At 45.3% G+C, this 19,929-nt stretch overlaps 1 protein-coding gene across 3 annotated transcripts in view; it reads right to left on the bottom strand.

Moving 5' to 3' along the window:
• The window catches only part of GMEB2 (glucocorticoid modulatory element binding protein 2), a 103,444-nt gene that overhangs the window by 19,679 nt on the left and 63,836 nt on the right, over positions 1 to 19,929 (bottom strand). For all 3 annotated transcript variants that reach the window (XM_030213339.1, XM_030213341.1, XM_030213340.1), the window contains exon 3: positions 1,062 to 1,153. In XM_030213339.1, the coding sequence (XP_030069199.1) occupies positions 1,062 to 1,153 (92 nt within the window). The remainder of the gene's footprint in view (positions 1 to 1,061; positions 1,154 to 19,929) is intronic.

Here is a 19,929-nt window from a genome sequence, read left to right on the forward strand (position 1 = left end):
AAGTGGAGTCATGGTTAGGTCCAAGTAACTCAATGCACCAAGAGTGCGGGTCTGCGATAGAAATCATCCGACTGCATTGGATGCACCTCTTGAAGTCACTGGGAGTCTTCTGAGACATCAAAAGAAGAATCACAGCTAAATTAAAATTGAGACCGGGGCTGCGGCCTACACCGCATAGCTACACTTGAAAAAGAGAGAAAACTCTTAAGAGCTGAAAAACACTAAGAAAGTAGAGAGGACTGAGAAAAGAAAAAAATTTACAAAAATGAGGCAAAATAGCCAAAACAAACCACATGGGAAGGCACAGAGAGAAAAGTCATCACAGCTTGAGAAGGAATGTAAGAGTCGTGTCCTCTCAGCTCTGAAACCCCCCCCCCCCCCCATAAAAACTAGGGTACCCATGCTCACGCGTCAGGCAGGAAGGCACCAGTGCATGCGTAGTGGGCCACTGCTAGAAACTTCTACAATACTCGCTAGTCAGCATCTGCGCCGGGCTCCGTCAGGATGATGTCGCCCAGATGTGAGAATATGAAGGCCTGCTTGTCCTCGGAGAAATATTTTTATTCCTTCAAAACTGTGCAGACAGGTGCAAGTCTGTGAGTACTTTAACCTGCAAATTTTCTAGCAAGTCTCAAAGGGAGAGTATGCATATACTTTCGCTTTGAAAGTTGCCCAAATGGAAAAAAAATACATCTCCCTTTTATGTGGCTACTCCTCTAGGAACAACTATGTGCTGTTTCTTCCAATGCCCTAACCCTGCCCTGGGAATGCCTCTAAATTCAGGGGGGGAAATTTTCAAAAGCAAGTTAATTCAACTATGATGTTGTCCCTTCTAAAAACCATTTTGCTACTGTGTGTTAAAGCTTACAAACCAGTGCAAAATCTGAAGTCACCTGTAGCTGGGTAAGCTTATGCAAAGAGACTGTTCTTTATTTTGCTCCTCTTCTATTCTATCGTAGTCTGCATGAACTAGTTATTTCCCAACACCTTCACAATCAGAAGGGAGAGGAAAAGACTGCTGAGTGCGGAATAAGGTACTGAATAGGAGGGACTTCCCCTACCTAATACAGCTTCTTTTAGCTGTGAGGATTCTGTGAAGGCAGCAGCAGCTGCAGCCACATTTTCTGTTTCTATTGACTCTTCTGAAAGACTTCTGCAAGGAAAAAAAAAAATCAATGTCAGGAACAGAAATGACAATGGCAAAGATCAAGTAGCTTCAATCATATATTACCAATGTACAGTGCATATCGGAGAAGCGCACACTCCGCTTATCTGCAACAGAAACTTACAGACCTAAATTTTTCCCATTCATTCCAATATAAACTTACTCCAGTTTGGCACACCAGTGATAAGTGCATACTCCAGTTAAGTGCAAAGTCTCGATGAGCTCTTTTTCCAACATCACTCCATTTAAGTGCAATCTCCATCATTCACTCCTGGCTCCATTAAGTTCTAATGCCGCATGAGCCACCCGTCCAACTTCATTGGCTCCCAGGTTAATGGTGTGCAATTGCTGTGCAACAGTTGTACATCATGAAGTTGGGAGCCATTGAGGTTGGAGGAGGTTGTCCTGCCTCTCTTCTTCTTTCTCCTTCATTGGCTCACAGCTTGTGATGCGCAGCTGCATGGATCATGTGGCTCTGAGTAAAGAAGGGTGGAGACCACCATTTTCTTCCTTGTCCATGCATGGGTCACATGGCTCCGAGTGAAGGAGAAGGGTGCCTGTCATTTTCTTCTTCACCCAAGGGCTCTAAAGTTGAACAAACTGTGGGCTCTAAAGTTGATCATATAGGTAAGTACACCTAAATGCCTGTGTAATTGAGCAGCTGTAGTGGAAGAAGAGTATCGAACAGTGCAACAGGGAGTTACTGCTCAAAAGTTGAACAAACTGTGGGTTCTAAAGTTGAACCATGCACCTAAACACCCATGCAAGTCAGTGGCTGTAGTGAAGCAAACAGTGAAATGGACATGTTATCAAGCCTCTGTAAGGCTCTTTCACTTGCTCATAGGATAGATGTAATTAAAAGACTGGACAATAAGGAAAGTCAGGCTTTCATTGCAAAAGAGTATGGGGCTCATCCAAGCCAAATCTAATGCATCTACAAGCAGAAGGACAAGCTTCTTGAGGATTGGAAGAACACCACCAATCCTGAAAGAAAACACAAGAGAGCTGGAAAATCAGAAGATGTAGAAGAAGCTCTTCTTCGTTGGTTTTCACAAGCAAGAAGCCATTAGCTTCCTGTCAGTGGTTCTCTACTGATGAAGAAAGCCAATCATTTGGCAAAAAACCTTGGCTTGACCAGTTTTAGTGCAACTGTTGGGTGGCTGGAGTGATGAAAAGTGAGACACAACATCAAGTTCAAAAAACAGCATGGCGAAAAACAAGATGCAGACGAGATGGGTGCGGAGAAATAGGTAGCAAATGTTCTACCAGGCATTGTGAAAGATTACCAACCATATGACATTTTTAATGTAGATGAAACAGGTCTTTATTGGAGAGCTATTCCAGATGGGACACTGGAATTCAAGCAGGCTGGAACAAAAATGCCAAAGGAAACACTGACACTGATACTCTCATGCAACATGGAAGTGAGAAGTTGGAGCCACTGACGATTGGGAAAAGTAAACAGCCATGTTGCTTCAAGAACATTAAACAACTTCCAGTGGCTTATGAGGCAAACAAAAATGCTTGGATGACCAGAGAAATTTGGCTACAATGGTTAAAAAAATTGGAAAACACAATGCACAGGCAAAAGCGTGAAATTCTAATGGTGTGCGACAACTGTGCAGCACACAGAGATGACATAAGTACATATATAAGTACATAAGTGTTGCCCTACTGGGACAGACCGAAGGTCCATCAAGCCCAGTATTCTGTTTCCAACAGTGGTCAATCAAGGTCAGAAATACCTGGCAAGATTCCCCTAAAAAGTACAAAACATTTTATGCTGCTTATCCCAGAAATAATGGATTTTCCCGTCCATTTTAATAATGGCTTATGGACTTTTTTTAGGAAGCTATCCAAACCTTTTTTAAACCCTGCTAAGCTGCTTTTACCACATTCTCTGGCAACAAATTCCAGAGTTTAATTACACGCTGAGTGAAGAAATATTCTCTGATTCGTTTTAAATTTACTACTTTGTAGCTTCATTGTGCACCCCCTAGTTGTTAGACTATCAAACGTTAAGCTTGTGTTCCTACCACCCAACACAATTTCACTTATTCAGCTGATGGATCAGGGTATCATAGCCAATTTCAAGAAGCATTACAGAGTGCTGGTGCTGCGCTATCTGATGGGCACAATGGACAATGGTGAAAACACTGGTAAGCGAGCTGCTGAGATGGCTTGCAAGTTAAGCCTACTGGACTTGTTACACATGCAGGAGGCTTGGTGTCATGTTACCCAGAGTACAATTGCCAACTGCTACAGACGAACTAGCTTTATGAAAGAATGCTATGACGATGAAAATCCTGCATACACTGTTGATCTCCTAGCTGGAGTGACTGCTGAGGAGTTTGATCGCTATGATGATAAACTGCAGATATCTGCCGATATAAACGATGATGAGATTTGCTCAGAGTTGCAATCTGTGGCTGAGGATGCTGGAGACACAGATGATGAGCCAGCTGGGGAGGAAGTTGGCAGTGAGCATGAAGCAAGACCCACTATGACATTTGCTGCTGCATTACAAAGCTTGGACATTTTGAGAGCTCATCTAGAGGGTAATGGGTACCAGAGTTACAAACATTATGACCTGCTGGATTTTGTTTACAACACAAATAGACACAAAACAATTACAGATTTTTTTTCTTCCATTTAAGACACTAGTTGTGAGTTGTGAACATTTATTATGACCTGCTTGGACCTTGTCTACAGCACAAATAGACAAAACAATGTATAGAAAACAATTACAGATTTTTTTCTTCTATTTAAGAGACACTAGTTTTGTGTTACAAATATTTTATCTTCGCTTTATTGATCTTTTTTTCGAAAATTGGCTATGCATTACAACATTTGGCAGTGATGAAAAATTGTTTACTGTCCAATAGCAGTAACTTATTATTTATTTTATGTATTTAGATTTTGCTCACACCTTTTTTAGTAGTAGCTCAAGGTGAGTTACATTCAGGTACACTGGATATTTCTCTCTCCCAGGAGGGCTCACAATCTAAGTTTGTACCTGAGGCAATAGAGGGTTAAGTGACTTGCCCAAGATCAGAAGGCGAAGCAGCGGGATTTGAACTGGCCACCTCTGGATTGCAAGACCGGTGCTCTAACCACTAGGCCACTCCTATATAATAATTCTCATCTCCAATGTTCTAATCTTGCTGCCTGTGACCGTGGCTCCTTTGCAGTTCGTCTGCTAGGCTCCGAAGCCCTGGCTGACGTCACCGGAAAGAAGACACCAGATTGGCTAGCAGAGGGTAGGAGCTGCGAAGCTATCAGCACTGAGCACTGAAGGAGAAACCGGCCGGCGAGGAGAGAGCAAAGCGAAGGATGGAGGGAAGCAGACAAGGGGAGTAGGTGAGTGGCTGGAGCACTGAGGTGGCCGGAGAGATGCAGTGTGACTCGGAGAACGACCCGAGGCGGCAGGCAGGCAGCCAGACAGCACTGCCCACCAGTATGATGTCAGTGCTCTGAGCCCGCGGCGGCACTAGGAAGATGACGGTGCGGAAGAAGGACGGCGGCCCGAATGTGAAATTTTACGAGGCCTCCAACACTGTCTTGCAGTTCGACAATGTGCGCCTGTGGTTGGGCAAGAACTACAAGAAGGTGGTGGAACTGGAGGGAGGAGAGGGCCGGGGGGGAGGGCTGCCGCTCTATTGCACTCTGCCCCACCCCTCGCCCGCAGCGCCAGGCCCTGGGAACAAAGGGGGGGAAAAGCGGGTCCGGGCCCCCGGAAAGAGATAGAGAGCCGCAAGCAGGGAGGGGGCAGAGCAGCCTTACTGGAATACTGGCTATACCATACAGGGAGGGAGACCCTGAAACTCAGAGGGAGGGAACAACCCTGGAACTGGAAGGGAGGGAGGGAACGGCCCTGGAACTGGGAGGGAGGGGCTGGGGGCCCATGGCACACACTCTCATTCTCACACACACACACTCGCACCCAGTCTCACTCTCTCTCTGCCACACACATACACACACTCGCACATTCACTCTCTCTCTCTCTCTCTCACACAGTCACTCTCTCAAACATACACACTCTGAGGAAAACCTTGCTAGCGCCCGTTTCATTTGTGTCAGAAACGGGCCTGTTTTACTAGTAAATAAGTAAGTTACACTACGCTGGCTCTGTGTGATCACTGAAATAATGCTTTCAATATGGTAATGTCAGTTATGTGCATGCTCCAGATATATGCAAGTGAAATTTTGGTCTGGAGCTCTTGTGCTGAACCGGTGTGCACTGTGTCACATAAAATAGAAAACAATTTATACAAGCGTATAGATTCCAGATCAGCACCCTTCTCAGCATTAGTGTTACAGAATTTATTATCTCACACAATTTAAATCCTTCAGGACTCTTCATACAACATTATGTTGCATGGTACAATCTCCACCTACCTCTGAAAAATAAAAAACACATAGAAAGCTGACATGTAAGAGGTTACAAAGTGTGCAGCACTGAATGACCAAGTTTGTCAGAAATAATGCAATACCACTAAGGAAGGATAAGCATCTATTGAGGATTTGACAAACAAGAGAATTATAATATTTGTGAATAAATAAAGGAGAATTATTCTGACTAAAGCAGGGAGTTTACTGTATACTGCCTTAAGCATCCATGGAAAGGTGCTTAAAATATAATTACTTATCATCCTGACCACTCCAGACCATATATGGTCAGGGACTCAACTGTTTGGGGAGGCTAAGGTGGGTGGGGTGGGGCAGCACCTATGTTAACAGTAAAAGGACCAGGGGCTCCCTGCCCTTTCATCTACCAGCTGTCCCCCCACCCGCCCATACCTCTGTTACTAATGGTACCATGCACTGAATACATTCCAGGAAATTAGGTTCCAAAATAATCTATATAAATAAAATCCCCCCTCAAACGTTCTGAAGCTCACTCCGTGGCAGTGAAGCACTGAACTCCTGTACTCTTTGTAGGCTAGGCTATGAGGACCACTCACCCTCACTCATAGACCCGCCCTCAGCCACGCCCCATCTGCACATAAAAAGCAACCTCAACGTTCTAAGCTTTGTGGCTTCAGGGTTCGTAAGTTCCAAGCTCTGTAACCACTTTTACAAACCATCTAACTCTGCCCCGCCCTCACGTCAAAACGTTATGACGTTGAGGGCGGGTCATAATGACCACAACTACACTAAGCTAGGAAGCCCATTGCTTGATCTCTCTTTTCACTCCCCAACGCAGCCATCATTCCCATACACTGTAAACCAAGCATGCATCGCCCCCCCCCCCAAAATCCAACCCCCCCTCTCTCACAGATGCCTGTGCACGTCACCCCCTCCAAAAACGCCAAACCACTCCCATCTCTTTCACACATGCCCCTCCCCTCCCCGACATAGGCCCCGCCCCCCTCCAAAATCGGCAACCCCCCTCTCCTCTTATCGGAGTCTCAGCCGCAGAAGTGAAGGGCAAGGTACTTGGGAGATTCTGCTGCCTTCCGTTCTGTTCGCTATGAGCTCTGTGCCCTGATTGTCTGGTCCCGCCCTCATTTCCTGTTTCTGCAAGGGCAGGACCAGACAATCAGGGCACAGAGCTCATAGCGAACAGAACGGATTAAGGCACCAGAATCTCCAAACTACCTTGCCCTTCACTTCTGCGGCTGGGACTCCGGTAAGAGGAGGGGAGGGTAGTAGAGGGGGGTTGTCGATTTTGAAGGGGGGGCCGACGTGCACGTACCGGGGATGGGCGGGGCCTATGTTGGGGAGCGGAGGACCTCGCTAGCGCCCGTTTCATTTGTGCCAGAAACGGGCCTTCATTACTAGTATAACATATTACACAGAATAGCATTTACAGTAATATGATCAGGTACTTTAATACTTGGCTCCCGGTCAGCTCTAGCTCCCCAATCCAGCATATTCCTGTTGGCCATGTGGTGTTCAGTAGCATTGTAACAGAAATTTTGTTGTTATTGGCAACCATAGACTGATTCGCTTATAAATTTTTTTGGTATGTTGCCAAATGACCACCAGGCTTCAGATCTGCTGGCTTTAGTTTATTGTTATCAAACATGTTTAGAATAGCTGTACCTAATAGCTAGAGCAGTGGGGCTCACAACCAGGGAAGTCAGGATTCAAATCCCACTACCACTCTTTGGACAAGTCATTTACCTCTCAATTGCCCCAGGTACAAACAGACTGTAAGCCCTCCATGGACAGGAAAATACCTATTGTAACTGAATGTAACTCACTTTGAGCTACCACTCAGAAAGGTGTGAAATTAAATCCAAATCTGGAGGAGGAAGTGATGTCATCTCACAGGATGGCAGCCTAAGCTTCTGGCTCTTCACCCTGCAGCCCTAATCTACAGCCAAGCCGTATCATCTGCCAAAAAATTGCTGCTTTTCCTGCAAACTGTTGTGGGAACTCTTTGTCTTTGTGGTGGAATGAGTATTGGCAAGTGACTAATAGACCCTTCAGAGTTCTCTTACCTTAACGCACCACAATGGAAGACAGTGCACTCTGTCAATATGGAAGCTGCGCAGCTGACAAAAGATCCTGACCTGGGTGTAGACTCAGCTATTGCAGTCGAGGAGAACCCGAAGACCAAAGGATATCAGAGCCAACCTTAAGGCTGTTCGAAAAGAGCTAATGATCTTAGGTGCAGATTTGAGAGAGGAGATCTTGGAACTTGGTCATCATAGTGAGGAGGCTGAATCAAGGTTGGAAGAACAGGCTGATGCCATGACAGGCCTTGATAAACAGATAGGAGAGATGCGTACAGCTGTCGGTGACCTTTTGGAAAAAAATTGAAGACCTTGAAAACCGCAGTTATCGCTGTAACTTGCGGTTCCAAGGAGTGCCCAAGACTCCTGAATATGGAGACTACATTCTGTGATACAAAAGATAGCGAGCTACACCCTATCAATAGGAAACAAGCCAGTTCAAACAGATAAGACTAGTACTGATAGAGCTCATCACTCTTTAGGGAAACCAAGGGCCAATGCCCCCGAGGATATTGAAGCAGGAGGCCTTGCTGCATAAAGTGAGAAGTTGTTCTGTCATTGTGTGGGATACCTATGAGTAGGGTTACCATATGGCTCCAGAAAAAGGAGGACGGATTGAGCCAGCCGGGTTTTACTTCCATTGCTTTCAATGGAAGTAATTGAGCCAGCCAGGTTTTACTTCCATTGCTTTCAATGGAAAGCAATGGAAGTAAAACCCGGCTGGCTCAATCCGTCCTCCTTTTTCTGGAGCCATATGGTAACCCTACCTATGAGGTCTATATCTTTCAAGACATAGCTGCTGTGATATTACGCAGAACGGGGGAACTGCAGGCTCTAACTGCATATTTGCATGAAGAACACATACGGTATCACTGGCAGTTCCCCTTTGCTATTCAGTTCAGTCCTACCACATTCACAATAAGGAAGAAGCTGCACGGTTCCTCTCAGCTGAGGAACAACCAGAATTACCCCAAGAGTGGTCCTATTACAAAGCCAAAAGGTCCTATTACAAAACTAAAATAGGACCGCATTACAAAGATATGAAGAAATTATTTCAACTTGTAAATAAGCTACTAGACACCACCCCTATCACCACAGCCAACACAGACACCCCAACCGCAGACAGACCTGCCAACTACTTTAATGAAAAAATAATAAAATTACGCAGTACACTTCCTCAGCACAACATGGACATCAAAAACTTCTTCAACGACCTGGACCAAATCCCTGGTGGATGCCCAGCCGACCGTCTCTGGACAACATTTACTCTCCTCACCATTGAATCAGTCACAAAAACGACTCATAGATTTGCCAACAACCACTGCAAACTGGACATATGCCCCAGTCATCTACTCAAATCCGCCCCTGACCACTTCATAACAGACCTCACATCTCACCTAAACTTCATGCTACAACATGGTCTCTTCCCTGAGGAATATTGCAACATCCTACTCACCCCAATACCAAAAGATGTCAAGAAAAACACAAACGACCTAACCAATTACCGCCCGGTTGCATCTATACCATTAGTAGTTAAACTGATGGAGAGCTTGGTGACCAAACAGCTTATGAAATATATGGAGAAGTTCTCAATACTACACGACTCACAGTCAGGGTTCCTCCCCACCACAGTACCGAAACTGTCCTAGTCACACTCCTGGCCAAATTCAAGCTAGAAATAGCCACAGGTAAAAGTATACTTCTCCTCCAATTCGATATGTTGAGTGCATTCGATATGACAAACCACAATATACTACTAAGACTCCTTGGCCATTTCGGGATTGACGGAAATGTACTTAACTGGATAAAGGGTTTTCTAACCACCAGAACTTACCGAGTAAAATCAAACTCAAACATATCATCACCATGGAAAGCTACCTGTGGAGTACCTCAAGGATCACCATTATTACCAATACTCTTCAACATGATGATGATCCCACTGGCAAAGTCCCTATCCAACCAAGGCCTCAACCCATTCATCTAAGCAGATGACGTCACTATCTACATCCCCTTCAGTCATGGCCAATGAAATCAATGACAGCCTGAACATCATGAACTCCTGGGCAAACTCATTCCAACTGAAACTGAAAAAACACACTGCCTCATCCTCTCATCCCAACATAATAAGTACAAACCCACAACCATAAACACCCCAGAACACACCCTCCCTACCTCAGACAGCCTAAAAATAATCGGCGTCAGAATTGACCGCAACCTTACCCTTGAAAGCCAAGTAAACTCCGTAATAAAGAAAATGTTCTATACAATGTGGAAACTTAAACGAATAAAACCTTTCTTCCCAAGGGAAATCTTTCGAAACCTAATACAATCAATGGTCCTAAGCCATGCAGATTACAGCAACACAATCTATGCGGGATGTAAAGAACAACTTGCAAAAAAACTCCAGACTCCCCAAAACACAGCTGCCAGGCTGATATTTGGTAAATCACGATTCAAAAGTGCTAAACCCCTTCAAGAAAAGCTGCACTGGCTCCCAATCAAAGTATCATCTTCAAAATATGCACCTTTGTCCACAAAATTATCTATGGCGTAGTCCCAGAATACATAACAGACCTCATAGATCTACCAACCAGAAACAGAATCGGATCATCACAATCACACCTAAACTTACATTATCCAAATTGCAAAGGCCTTAAATACAAAACAACTTATGCATCCACCTTCTCCTACGTAAGAACACAATTATGGAATGGACTCCCGAAAGCTGTAAAAACAATCAATAACCACCTAAACTTCAGAAAATCACTAAAAAACAATCTCTTCAAAAAGGCTTACCTCACTGATCCAACGTAAATCCCCATGTCCAGCAACACAGCTCAACCAATGATTGTACTGGACAATATACAACCTTCATTCCATACGACCTTCACAGTGTCTGACACACACCTACCTCATTTGACCATAATACAACCTTGTATTTGTTATCAACCAACTGGCGAACGCCTTTATGGTACTATGCAAGCCACATTGAGCTTAATAGGTGGGAAAATGTGGGGTAAAAATGTAACAAATAAATAAATAAATACATACATACATACATATATAAGACAAAATATAAGAGACAATGTTTATAAAAAGAGATTTCTAGACTCTCTGCCTCTGTTGCATTCAGGAAACACATTTTCTGCGCAAGGCAGAGAGGCTCTACTATTGTAAGCAGTTCCCTTACACCTATTTTGCTTCACACCGTACTAAGAAAATACAGGGAGTGGGAGTATTATTCACTCAGCATCTACAACCAACAATCCCTGAGACTGTTAAGAACCCTGAGGGACAGTACCTTGCTTTGAGAGTAGAAATTGCTGGCACTTAATGCAAACTACCTCAAAACATTTTTGACCATTAGAGCTGATATGAAAAGATGGAAAGGGCTGTCTCTGACCTGGTTCAGCAGGATATCTACCATTAAAATGAACATGCTACCCAGGATTTTGCTTGTCCTCTCGGTGGCCATTCCACGATCTATCATAGAGTCCCTACAGTCTTACATCCTTAGGTTTACTTGGTGTGACAAAAAAGACCTAGATTTGCAAGAAGGGTTCTATATAGAGATTCTAAAAAGGGAGGTCTTAGAGTTCTCAACCTCTGGCTCTATTATTGTGCTACCTATGTCAGAGCGGCAGTTGAGTGGTACCAGCATCAGCCTTATAAATTATGAGTCCAAACAGAACAACTACAAGTGAACACTGTAGCACTGAGTCATCTACTCTGGTTACCCAAGCGATATCGTACATTACAGGCCAACACTCCCTCAATGATGTTGTGCAATTCTATTCTTAACTTTCCGGATGGTATGCCCTATGTACCACAGCCCACACGGGCAACAAATACAATAAACACACTGACTGGTATTACAATCGGTTCGTGACCGCAACTCATACATCCGCCCACCGGAGTGGAGTTAATCTACTTGAGAAATCTGCAATGCATAGCTGCAATACACACATGTCCCACACTCCCTGTGGCCTCCCACTGTTTCTAATCACTGCGTCTCTGCCAAAACTTTATAATGGGACATTATTTCTCCCACATTTTTCCCACGAGTGTATGTGAAACGGGGTGGCTGTTGAAAATGCTCATGGACAGATAAAATTGGCCATAAACATTTTACTATTCGTTCCACCGCCATACTTTCCACAATATATGGTAGCACACATGCTAATCTTGGGGTATCATGTGGTTTCCCAGAAATTGTCAACCACTCTCACTGGGCATTAAACGCCCGTTTTGCTGCCTTATGAATAATTTTGGGAGGGTACCCACACTGTCTGAACCGTGCTGCCATCCTTGTGCTTGCTCCTTAAACGTATCCCGAGAAGTACACAGTCTCCGAATCCAGAGAAACTGTCCTGCCAGTATACTATTTCTTAACCGTAGCGGGTGGTGGCTGCGGTAATGCAAAAGTGCATTCTAATCCGTATCCTTATGGTAAGATCGTGTAACGAACTTGCCCTGATGACAAGAAATGTTGACATCCAAAATATTTACTGTATCACCCCCATGTGATGATCAAAATGTATATTGGGATCCTGCTCGTTCAGTAAATTATTTAAATGAAGGTTTCAAGGAACTGTTAATTGTAACAAGAGTTGATTGCCAGGGTTCACGATAGTAGTTACGCATATGATGTATTAGTAAGATCTGGTGCAAGGCTACTACTACTACTTGACATTTCTAAAGCGCTACTAGGGTTACGCAGCGCTGTACAATTTAACATAGAAGGACAGTCCCTGCTCAAAGGAGCTTACAATCTAAAGGACAAATGTACAGTCAGTCAAATAGGGGCAGTCTAGATTTCCTGAAAGGTATAAAGGTTAAGTGCCGAAAGCAACATTGAAGAGGTGGGCTTTGAGCAAGGATTTGAAGATGGGTAGGGAGGGGGCTTGGCGTAAGGGCTCAGGAAGTTGATTCCAAGCATAGGGTGAGGCGAGGCAGAATGAGCGGAGCCTGGAGTTGGTGGTGGTGGAGAAGGGTACTGAGAGGAGGGATTTGTCCTGTGAGCGGAGGTTAAGGGCGGGAACGTAAGAGGAAATGAGGGTAGAGAGGTAATGAGGGGCTGCAGACTGAGTGCATTTGTAGGTAAGAAGGAGAAGCTTGAACTGTATGCGGTATCTGATTGGAAGCCAGTGAAGTGACCTGAGAAGAGGGGTGATATGAGTATATCGGTTCAGGCGGAATATAAGACATGCAGCAGAGTTCTGAACAGATTGAAGGGGGGATAGATGGCTAAGTGGGAGGCCAGTAAGGAGTAGGTTGCAGTAGTCAAGGTGAGAGGTAATGAGAGCGTGGATGAGAGTACGGGTGGTGTGCTCAGAAAGGAAAGGGCGAATTTTGCTGATGTTAAAGAGAAAGAAGCGACAGGACTTGGCTATCTGCTGGATATGCGCAGAGAAGGAGAGGGAGGAGTCGAAGATGACTCCGAGGTTGCGGGCAGATGAAACGGGGAGGATGAGGGTGCCATCAACTGAGATAGAGAGTGGAGGAAGAGGAGAAGTGGGTTGGATGAATGTGGGGGTGTGTGTATTTGTGTGTGTGTGTATCTGGCTTACTGATGATAAATGATTTTATAGGTTTGATATTTGTGATATATAATAAAGAGTACTCAAAAAATAGTTGATATTTTGTTGAATATTTAATATATAGAGTACAGCTATTAAAAAAAAATGTTTACCCAGTGTACAGCTTTGTATTATCAGTTTAATACTATAGCAAAAAATAACGTAAAAAGAACAAAGGAGACAACTCCAAGGGGAGGTGGGAGGGACTGTGAGAACATAAAGCCTGCTGTCCTCAGAGAACACCTGCTACAGAGGTAAGTATCTTCACTTTCTCCGAGGACAAGCAGGCTTATGTATTCTCACAAGTGGGGAATCCCTAGCATCCAGGCTCACAAAAAACAACAAACAATGGCCAACTGGGCCTCGCAACGGCGAGGACATAACACAGATTAACCTGAAACTATATACAATCTGAATGAGAGTGCAGCCTGGAACAGAATAAAACGGGCCTAGGAGGGTGTAATTGGATTCTAGTCCCCAAACAGATTCTGCAACACTTCCCGAACTGACTGTTGCGTAAGGTATCCTGCTCAAGGAAGTAGTGTGAAGTGAATGTGTGGACCATATCGCAGCCTTGCAAATTTCTTCAATGGAGGCTGACCTCAAATGGGCTACCAAAGCGGCCATGGCTCTGACATTATGAGCTGTGACATGACCCTCCAATGACAGCCCAGCTTGGATATAAATGAAGGAAATGCAATCTGCCAGCCAAACTGAAATGGTATGTTTCCCGATGATGACCCCCATCCTCTTGGGATCAAACGAAACAAAAAGCTGGGCTGACTGTCTGTGAGGCCTTGTCCGCTCCATGTAGTAGGCCAATGCTCTCTTGCAATCCAAGGTTTGCAAGCTGCTTTCACCAGGATGGGCATTACGTCGGGGAAAGAATGTTGGTAAGACAATCGACTGGTTGAGATGGAACTCAGACACCACCTTTGGCAGGAACTTAGGGTGCATGCAGAGGACTACTCTATTGTGATGAAACTTAGTATACGGTGCATCCACCACTAAGGCCTGAAGCTCACTGACACTACAAGCTGAAGTAACAGCCACCAACAAAATGTCCTTCCAGGTCAAGTACTTCAGATGGCAGGAATTCAGTGGCACAAAAGGAGCTTTCATCAGCTGGGTGAGAATGATGTTGAGATCCCATTACATTGGTGGAGGTTTGACAGGGGGCTTTGACAAAAGCAAACCTCTCATGAAACAAACAACTAGAGGCTGTCCAGAGATGGAATTACCTTCTACACATCGATGATAAGCACTAATTGCACTAAGGTGAACCCTCACAGAGCTGGTCTTGAGACCAGATTCTGACAAGTATAGAAGATATTCAAGCAGGGTCTATGTAGGGCAAGTAAGGGGATCTAGGACCTTGCTCTCACACCAGATGGCAAACCTGCTCCATTTAAAAGAGTAACAGCTCTTAGTGGAATCTTTCATGGAAGCCAGCAAGACTCGGGAAAGACCCAAGGAAGTGAATTCTAGACTCTCAACATCCAAGCTGTGAGAGCCAGAGACTGGAGGGTGGGGTGTAGAAGTGACCCCTCATTCTGTGCGATTAGGGTCGGAAAATACTCCAATCACTGTTCTTCGGAGGATAACTCCAGAAGAAGAAGGAACCATATCAGCCACAGTCAGTACGGTGCGATCAGAATCATGGTTCCGTGGTCTTGCTCGAGTATCAACAACGTTTTTCTTACTAGAGGTATACACATACAGAAGACCTGTCCCCCAACTGAGGAAGAAGGCATCTGACACTAGTCTGTTGAGGGAACAGAACTGAGGGGCCTTGTGATTTATCTGAGTGGCAAAAAGATCCACATTGAGCCTGCCATGAGTGGGAAAGCACGGGGTACAAATAAAACAAAACAGAGGGGGTGCCCCATGCTTGGAAGATCTTGCGGGCTAGGCCCATATTGAGAGACCACTCGGGAGGTTGCATTATCCTAATCAGTCTGTCGGCCAGGGTATTATTTTCGTCTGCCAGATAAGTGGCTCAAAGAAACATGCCATGTTGATGAGGCCAATGCCACATCTGGACAGCCTCCTGACAAAGAGGGCGAGATCCAATGCCCCCTGCTTGCTGATGTAATACTTTGCAATCTGATTGCCTGTTTGAAAGAAAACAATTTGGTGAGAGAGCCGATCTCTGAAAGGCTTCAGAGCGTTCCAGATCGCCCGAAGCTCCAGGAGATTGATCTAAAGATTTGTTTCCTGGGAGGACAAAGAACCCTTGAGTGTGAAGCCCATCTACATGAGCTCCCCATCCCAGGAGAGATGCATCCATCATCAGCACTTTTTGTGGACGAGGAATTTGGAATAGAAGTCCCAGAGTCAAACTGGATCGAATTGTCCACCACTGAAAAGAGTATACAAGCTCTGGGGACACTTGGATGACTTCTTCTAGACTCCCCGTGGCTTGATATCACTGCAGGTTCATTGAGCTGATCTCATGTGAAGACGTGTCATGGGTGTAATGTACACTGTGGAAGACATGTGGCCCAACAATCTCAACATCTGCCGAGCTGTGACCTGCTGAGAGGCACAAACCTTGGTCATGAGCGAGACAAGATTGTCCACTCTCATATCCGGAAGGTAAGCTCGAACCTTCTGTGTGTCGAGCAGGGCTCCTATGAACTCCAATCACTGCACAGGGTGGAGATGGAACTTGGGGTAGTTTAAATCGAACCCTAGTAGCTTGAGCACCCGAACAGTCATCTGCATGAACTACTGAGCACCCTCCTCTGAGGTGCTCTTCACCAGCTAATCGTCAAGATATGGAAACACATGGATTCCCAGTCTGCGTAGTGATGCTGCAACTACTGTTAGACACTTGGTGAAGACCCTGGGAACTGAAGTGAGACCAAAAGTCACCATGCGGTACTGAAAGTGATGTGTTCCCAGCCGAAATCGAAGATACTTCCGGTGGTCTGGAAGTATTGGGATGTGAATAAATGTATCCTTTAAGTCCAGAGAGAATAGTCAATCGTTTCTCTGAATCATTGGGAGACGGGTGCCCAGGGATGCCATCCTGAACTTTTCTCGGACTAGGAATTTGTTCAGGGCCCTCAGGTCTAGGGTGGGATGCACCCCACCCCCCACCCCCATCTTCTGCACAAGGAAGTACCTGGAATAGAATCCCTGCCCTTCTTTCTCCTTGTGGAATGGGCCTTCAGAAGGGCGGAGAGCTCCTCTGCAAGTACCTGCCTGTGCTAAAAGCTGAATGAATATGCTCTTGGTGGGCAACTGGTGGTGGTGCCACTGGTCAGAGGTTATAAGAGGCCAGAGCTCACCTTTGTTGGAAAACTTTTTAACTCCCCCCGACTGGCAAGTCTTCCGGGACTGACATTTTTACTGCAGCTATGCTGGAGCCAGTCAAAAGCTTGTCTCTTGCTTTGCCTGGGGAGCAGCAGGGGCCTTAGGCGCATGGTGTTGACGTGAACGAGCGAGCTGGGGTTCAGCCTGAGAAACTGGCGAGCCGAAGAATTGTACCTATGCCTAGGATAATAGTAGGAACGCCTCCTTAGCTTTCAAAAGTTATCCTTGCTGCGGAGGATGATGCTGAAAGTGCCTGGCGGGAGTGAGAAGAGATGGTATCAATGTGTGTTTTGATTTGGTCAACAACCTCCATAGCCTTCTTTCCAAAAAGGTTATCCCCCTGGCAAGGGGAATCTGCCAACTTCTGCTGAACAGAATGTTCCAAGTCAGAAACACGAAGCCATAAGAGTGTGCGCATTGCTATACTGAGCAGAGATCCTGGATGCCACATCAGAAGTGCTTGACCAACTTGTGATAAGGCACGGTGTGCTCTGGAAGGCGCATCTCAACCAAGTCCGACAGCTGACGCACCGAGTTTCTTAAGTAGACGCTCATGAAGAGTTGGTAAGATTGTATACGGGAAATGAGCACTGAAGCCTGGTACATCTTCCTCCCAAAATAATTCAGGGTTCTAGCTTCTCTGCCTGGAACTCCTGGCTCTTTTGAGAGTGGACTCTACCACCATGGAATTGTAAGGCAACTGAGGTCTATGAAAACCAGGTGCACTGTGGAGCTGATACTGGATGTCAATCTTCTTGGGCATGACAGGGACCGACAGAGGAGACTCCCAGTTCCTAACAAGGACTTCCCTGAGTACCTTGTGGAGAGGTGCTGTAACATCCTCTTTAGAAGGAGATGTGTAGTCCAGGACCTCAAGCATCTTAGCCCTGGGCTCATCCTCCACTTCCAAAGGAAATGGAATGACATCAGCCATTTCCTTTACAAAAGATGGAAATGAAAGGCTCCCCAGAGGAGAATTTCTCCTTTAAGGTGGAGGGGAGGGTTCAGACGGAATCCCATAAGACACCCTAGAACTTCCAGCACCATGTATTAAGAGTGACCGATGATGATGCTTCTTGACCCTTGCCTGAAGCATGTCACCAAGGCTCCTTAGTGTTGATGAGGACGATGTTGAATCCTTATGTTGCCTAGGGGTGTTGGACGGTCCTGGGGGCCATGCACAGCAGGAGGCCTCAAGGTGGGTGGAGACCCACTCGATGCTTCATTACTCCCAGTGTCTATGGGTCTAGTAGCAGCCATACTTACCGTCGCTACCGATGCAATGCTCGACGTCGATGTGATGTCAAGGAACCAGACTTGGCTCCAAAAATCCTCTCTCATTGAGCCTCTCAGGAAAGCTGGGTCCTCTTCTTCATGCAAAGACAGAGAACACAGCAGGGCTATGGTTGGGCCCAAGACACTGCAGGCACCAAGAATGGGTCTTTTCCCAACACTGTCCGATTGCACCAGGTACAGTGCTTGAAGCCACTGGGAATCTTCGTGGACACTGATGGAAAAACTTCGCGATGGTGCCTGAAAAAGGGGCAAGGCATGGTAAAAAAAAGAAAAGGGAAAGTCCCAGGGCCTAAAAGTGGCCCGACGATGACAGAAAAACAAAAAAACTTAAAAACGGGCAAACCAACTCTTAAGGAAAATAAAGGAAAGGTAAAATAGGTTCCAACAAGAGGAGCTTAATTATAAAGACAAAAAAATAACCAGCAGGCACGAAAAAAATAGCTCTCTAGACCAAGCGAATGAGGAGAGGGCAAGAAAAGCACCTTCTCCTCACACGGAAAAAGAACTGAGACCATGTTCGCACGACGGGTGGGAAGGCACTCGCGCTCCAGAAAGCTCTCTTTTAGCTATGGCAAATGCCGAACCAGGCAAGGCGGATCGGCGTCACTCACTTGTGAGAATATAGAAGCCTGCTTGTCCTTGAAGAATCCTTTGTTTTCTCCTAGTATGGTGCCCTCAGTGTATACCTCCTGGTAGACCCAAGGCCTTTCTCGCTAGGGTCACCTGTACAACGAGGTTACTTTTTTTTAACTTTTGTGGAATTGGCTCGGGAATACAATTTACCTCCTTCTCACCAGTATGCTTCTTTACAGTTGAAGCATCTTTTATTGATCAGATGCTATAAAAAGTGGTTGACTGGGGGATACACCTTCTTAGAGCATGTTTTTGAGGATTTTCAACATACTAAATACTTGGTTGCCACTTTGTATAGTTATCTCCAGGATCATCTCCCTGCCCCTGTGGTTCAAAGACAGTGCAGAGCACGGGAGTTAAATATTGCTATTTTACCAGAAAACTGGGAGAAAATAGTCTTGCTCTACCTGCAAATGGGAAGAAAAAATAATATGTAAGAGATTAAGGATCCAGAGGTCAAACAGGCAGAGGAAACAAGAGAGGAAGAGAACACAAAGAAGCAACCATGGACAAGATCCCAAAGAACGGGAATTCAACTCTTCATTTATAGTCATTATTCTAATTAACATAACAAGAGGAGTGTTTTCATAATTACATCTTTATTAGTTTTAATTACATTTAATTAGTTTCTGGGAAGCAAACATTAAATAAATTACATATTATACCATATAATCTTAAGGCTCTTTATATTCATCTAATATCCCTAGTACCTGAAGAAGTTTTAATTAAACAACTCCATAATGCTAAGATGCAGACAGCAGACCAGCAGCGAGAGGGGTGCTATCCAGTTTTTGCACCGAGTGTCACATGTATGATTATCTCCCAGTTGGTGAGAGGTTATGTGTGTGTGCTCGATGCAAAGAGCTCCTAGCTCTCAGAGAACGAGTCCGTTCTATTGAGACTAGAGTAGCAAAATTTGCTGAGGGAAACAGAGAGGTACACAGAGGAGGCCTACAGGGATGTTATAGAGAAGACCCATCTCTGGGAGCCCCTGTGCTGCCTTGGAGGAGGGAGACTTCCTAAATGGACAGCATCACCCCGGTGAAGTTGGAAATAATCCTGTAGTCAAGACCAGCTCACCAGGGGATACAATATAGCGAAGATACTTACCTGTAGCAGGTATTCTCCAAAGACAGCAGGCTGATTATTCTCACAAGTGGGTCGACGTCTGCGTCAGCCCGGGAACCAGCATTTGCAATAGCAAATAGAAAAAAAAACTTTGACAGAGCCTTCTTGCGTGCGTGTAGTGCACACCACGCATGTGCAGACTGACTTCCCGCCCACCGCGCGTACCTCAGTTAAGTCTAAAGCATAAACAAATAATTCCAAGGGGAGGTGGGTGGGATTGTGAGATTAATCAGCCTACTGTCCTCGGAGAATACCTGCTACAAGTAAGTATCTTCGCATTCTCCGAGGACAAGCAGGCTGTATTATCTTCACAAGTGGGGTATCCCTAGCATCCAGGTTCACC

Source organism: Microcaecilia unicolor, chromosome 8 (assembly GCF_901765095.1).
Source record: "Microcaecilia unicolor chromosome 8, aMicUni1.1, whole genome shotgun sequence".
Taxonomy (NCBI): domain Eukaryota; kingdom Metazoa; phylum Chordata; class Amphibia; order Gymnophiona; family Siphonopidae; genus Microcaecilia; species Microcaecilia unicolor.